Raw genomic sequence first — 4,948 nt, 5'->3', positions numbered from 1 at the left:
CCGCGGTGGCCCACGTACTTCCCGCGGCGCCAGCTGGGCAGACTGGGGTGGGGGTGGCCCCCATCCCTCACACCCGCTGTAGCCCCCACAGCTGCCACGCTACACCCAGCTCAGGGGACGCTGTGGGGCCTGATGCCCCCTCCCCTGCCCACCGTGTTCCCTGGTGCCTGTCGGCTGTCTCACTGTCCCTTCCCTCCCCACTAGCCTCGGCGAGCACAGGGCTTCGTCGTCCCCTGCTGGCTGGCCAGTAGGAAGTGCTTCCTTTGGTATCTGGCGGCCAACCCAGCGCTTCTGCCAGCGTCCTGGAGGGCAGCAGCAGAGGGCCCGGAAGGGCAGGGCCTGCTCCCCGATGCCCCACGGAGTCCAGGGCGGCGATTCCCGGGGTGTGCTGTGGCATCACACTGGCCGGGGGTTCGGTCCGGCTCCAGGGCCGCTGCGCACGAGCCCCCGGCCGTGGCCGGGGTGTTCGCTCCCGACGGCGGCGGCGGCGAGCCGCTCGGTGCCCAGGGCGCAGCCAGAGCCCGAAGGGCGGCCCTGCGTGCGCCCCCACCCCCCGGGCCCCCGTGCTCAGAGAACTAGGCCGCCGCACTACTGTGCTCATCAAACTGAACTTCTTTATTAAGTGCCAAGGGTCCGGGCGGGCGCTGTCCCCCGCAGCCCCTCCGCCGAGCCCCGCGCTCGGCGCGCCCCCGCCCGGGCCCGGGGCCGCAGCGGGGGCGCCAGGCGCGCCCCGGCCGTAGTGTGGCGGCCGCTCACTTGACGTGCTCGGCCGCGTGCGAGGAGCAGTAATACTTCTTGTGGGCGATGAAGGTGGACAGGCTGCTGAACTTGATGTTGCACAGACGGCAGTAGCGCTGGCTGCCCGGCGGCGCGGGCGCCCCCTTGCCGGGGGTCTGGACGCCCTTGTCCGAGTGGGAGGGGGGCGTGGGCGGCGGCGGCAGCACCGCCTCGGGGCTCGGGGACGGCGGCGGGCCGGGCCGGGGGCTGCTGTCCGCCGCGCCGGGGGCCGGCTCCCGCGGCTCCTGGCCGTTGAGGCCGTCGCGGGGGGCGGCGGGCGAGGGCGTCCGGGCGCCGGGGCCGGCGGGGGGCTGGCCCAGCAGCAGGCCGTGCGCCAGGCGGAAGTGCTCGATGAGGTCGCCGCGGACCACGCCGTTGGGCGGGCAGTAGGGGCACACGACGGCGCCGCCGGGCGCGTCCTCGGGGGCGGCGCGCAGGTGGCGCGGGGCGGCAGGGCACGAGAACTTCTTGTGCGCCAGGTAGGCCTCGAGGCTGTGGAAGCTCACGCGGCAGGCCGTGCACTCGTGGTAGTCGGCCAGCGCAGGCAGGCCGGGAGCGGGGCCGGGCGCCTGCCGCCGCGGCTTCTTGCTCAGGTCGATGGGGCCGTCGGCGGCGTCGGGCCCGCGGCTTCCGCTTCCGCTTCCGGGCCGGGGCGACGGCGACGCGGGCGGCTCGGAGGCGGGGCCGAGTGGCGCGGGGGCGGGGCCGGCGGCGGGGGGCGGGGCGGGGCCGGCCGCGTGCAGCTCGTACAGCTTGCGGCGCCTGCGCGTGCGCACGGGCGGCGCGACGGGCGCCGCCGGCGCGGGGGTCCCGGGGGTCCCGGCGGGCGTGGGCCGGCGCGGCGGCGGGTCGTGACGCGAGGCGCAGTAGTAGCGCTTGTGCACCGTGTAGGTCTCGTGGCGGCTGAAGCGGATGTTGCAGGCCTCGCACAGCGTCCGGCGGGGGTCGTCGTCCTCGTCCGCCCCGCTGCCCGGGCTCGGGCTCCCTGGACTGCCTTCGCGGCCCCGGCCGCCCCGCTCGGCCTCGGGCTCGGCCTCGGCCTCGGGGGTGGCTGCGCCCCCCGCCTCGTCCTCGCGCGTCCCGGAGCCTGGCGACGCGCGCCTCGCGTCGGCCTCTGGGGGCGGCGGGCCGGGGGGCGCGCGTGCGGGGGTCTGGGGCGCCTTGGCCCTGCGCGCGGGGGGCGCGTCGTCGGGCGGGCGGCGGCCGGAGCAGTAGAGGCGCTTGTGCACGTAGAAGTTGTTGACGTTGTTGAAGGTGATGTCGCACTCGAAGCACGTGGCGCCCTTGGGGGCCCCCGTGAAGAGGCAGGCCTGCGCCCCCGCTCCCGCCTGCAGCCGGCTGTGCACGAGCTCGGACATTTTGGCCAAGATCTCTGAGGCCGGGGGCGCGGCGGGGAACTGCGGCAGGAAGAGCGCGCCGGCCGCCAGCCCCAGCTCGCCGGGGCCAGGGCTGGAGCCGGGCGTGGGGCTGGACAGCTCGGCCTTCACCCTGGCCGGAGCGGGGCTGGGCGGTGAGGGTGACCGCGATGCGGCCGTGGGCCCTGGCTCCGCCTCGGGCTCCTCCGTGGTGGCCTCCGTCTTGATGGCCCGGGGCGCTGCCGGGGGCTCGTTGCTGCCCCCGTTCTGGGGGGCGGCTCTGGCCTCTCCATTGGTGGTCTCTGCCAGGGCCTTCCTGTCCAGTCCTGGCGATGCGGTGGGCGCCAGGCCCAGGTCAGCAGAAGCCAGGGGGCCGTGCAGGGCCGTGTGCTGCTGGAAGCCGGCCAGGCTGTCTGCAGGCAGACCCCAGGGGCCACACTTCAGGACTGGAGCAGGACCTACCTGGGCCAGACCTGAGGAGGGGTAGGGTGGGAAGGGTAGAACTGGACTGGGCAGAGGTGGCGGAGGGCCAAGATTGAAATGGACTCCTGGTCACCGTTAGGACAAACCCCACCCCTTCCCAGCCCAGGGCCTCACCTGGGGGGAGCTTGGCGGTGGGGTGCCCGGCCCCTGGTGAGTAGATCTCAGCCTTGGAGCCCGGCTGGCAGACCATGTGGTTGGTCACCAGGTGGCTGTAGAGGATGTCCCTTGTGGTGGAGATGAAGCCACAGCTGTGGCAGACACCTGCAGGCAGGCTGTGGTATCAGGGCCCTGGGCTGGGGTGCCCCCCCATCCCCTTCCCAGCCCCCACCTACCGCTCAGAGTGTCTGTGTGCACCTTCAGGTGCCGCTCACAGTTGGCCTTGGTGGTAAAGGCCGACAGGCAGATCAGACATACGAAGGGGCGTTCTCCTGGAACACAGGGCTGAGTGAGGGGTGGGCTCCTGGAGCCCAGCTGGCCAAGGACCTGTGACATGGGGGCTCTGTTTGAACCCTGCCTCCTCTGCCCCTTGTCCCCTGGGACTGTGGCAAGGACCTGGCCCCAGCTGACCATTCTGATGAGCACCGGTGGGCCGTGTACTCGGGAGCACTGTGAGGTGCCCCAGGAGGATAACACAGGCCTATGTGGCAGGGCGGGCACCCGGGGCCAGATGGGGCAGAAATGCATTGTTGGGTGGGCATGCACACGGCGTTGCAGACCGTGGCGGGGGGTCCTGGGGAGGGGGCGTGGTGCTCACCGCTGTGGCTGCGCATGTGGATCTCCAGGGAGCTGGCGCTGGGGCAGCTCTTGCGGCACTGGGGAAAGGGGCAGACGCGCTCGTGGGGGTAGGTCTCCTTGGGCTTGTCGTCGGCGGCGGCCATGGAGCCGGTGGTCTGGCGGCTGGCGCAGTAGTAGAGCAGGTGGGCTTGCAGGTTTCTCTCGCTGCGGTACCAGATTCCACAGTCTTTGCAGGGGAAGACGTCTTCTGTGGGGCGGGGGAGAGGGGGGCGCCCGCAACTCAGGGCAAGGCACGGAGCCTCCAGAAACGGAGGGCTTGGCGCTGCCGGCCCCTGACTTCCTGAGGAGTGGGGTTTGTGAATGGGGCCTTCCCTCCTGGTCACTGCTGGTCACTGGGTTCTCTTTCTCTAGCTCTCCAGGATGCCCCAGGATCGCACGGATGGGGTCTCTGAGTAACCCCCCAGGCTGCCTCCCAACAGCGAGCCCCCCCGGGGACGCCGGAGCCTCAGCGGGCGCCCGCGGCAGGGCTGTGGCCATGTCCACAGGCACCCGAGGGAGGGGGGCTGGGCGTCTGCGATGTTGGGGGTGGCCATGTGCCGGAGATCGTGTGCTGTGAGGGGGCTTGAGGGATGGCGTGAACCTGGGCCCCTGTGGAGGAAACGTGTGTGTTCATGGGAGCAGGTCTGGGCGGCCAGGTGCACAGGGAACCCCTGAAGCACGCGGGCAGGAGGACGAGAGTGGAGCGTGGCTCTGGGCGGCCTCGGGTGGGGTGAGGCTGGGGGCTGCAGAGGAAGAGGAGCTCGCCCTGTCTCTCCTCTTAGCCCTCCCCGCAGTGTTTTCACATCAAGTATGGATGGGCCAACATTGCTTAATTCACGTTTATCTCAAGACAGGTGGCCTGGGACTTTTCGGTTTGTAGGAGCTCAGCTTGCGGGGGCGGCAGAGGGGTTCCCAGCTGGTGAAGGTCTCTGACGGGTGGTTCTCAGGGTCTTTGTAGCAGGATGCTGCAGAATGCTGTTTGTCTCTGCTCCACGGCCCCCTGCCCCTTGGATGAAGACAGGGGAGGGGGAGGGCTTGTTCTGGGACGTGTCCGGGCTCTAGTGCAGCTTAGGACCCGATTCTCATCCCGGCGTCTCTGAGGTTTATCCTGGGTCCACAGTTGTGGCAGAGGGGGGGTCCTCAGGGCAGCTCTGTTCTCTATCAGCTGAGGCGCTGAGCTGGGATTGGAATCTGAAAGGCCCCTGGTGGGTTTGTTTCTGTGCCTGCGGGGCCAGGGCTGGGAATGGTGCCGCTGGCTGTGGGTGGCCTCAGCCCTGAGGTTTAGTGAGGACCGTCGTGGTCCCCCTACCCCAGGGCTGACCACAGCCCCATTGCACAGGTGAGAAAACAGAGGCCAGAGTGGTTGAGTCTCAAGAATTAAACCAGGTATGACGGACTCTGTATTGAGGCTTTTCTAGCCCACGGTAGCAACAGTCCTGCTGTTTCAGGGTAAGGCGTGCACCCCCAAGTGGAGAAAGCTCTCCCAGCACCTCGAGCGTCCCCCGCCTCAGCACTGAGGACTGGACTGACCCTGTTGGGCACTGTGGGCACCAGATGCT

General features: G+C 70.3%; 1 protein-coding gene across 1 annotated transcript; it reads right to left on the bottom strand.

The window, feature by feature from the left end:
- Positions 1–703: 703 nt before the first annotated feature.
- Positions 704–3,736, bottom strand: LOC145718837 (zinc finger protein ZFPM1-like; the record flags this gene model as incomplete). The annotated part of the gene is made up of 4 exons (XM_081810353.1): positions 704–2,545; positions 2,730–2,876; positions 2,948–3,043; positions 3,370–3,736. Coding segments are annotated over 4 exons (2,403 nt in total), but the record flags the coding sequence as incomplete, so codon positions are not given.
- Positions 3,737–4,948: the final 1,212 nt, after the last annotated feature.

The sequence above is a fragment of the Leptonychotes weddellii genome, unplaced genomic scaffold (assembly GCF_054177405.1).
Source record: "Leptonychotes weddellii isolate Sample4059 unplaced genomic scaffold, ASM5417740v2 HiC_scaffold_2339, whole genome shotgun sequence".
NCBI lineage: Eukaryota > Metazoa > Chordata > Mammalia > Carnivora > Phocidae > Leptonychotes > Leptonychotes weddellii.
This window is presented reverse-complemented; position numbering and strand designations above follow the sequence as displayed.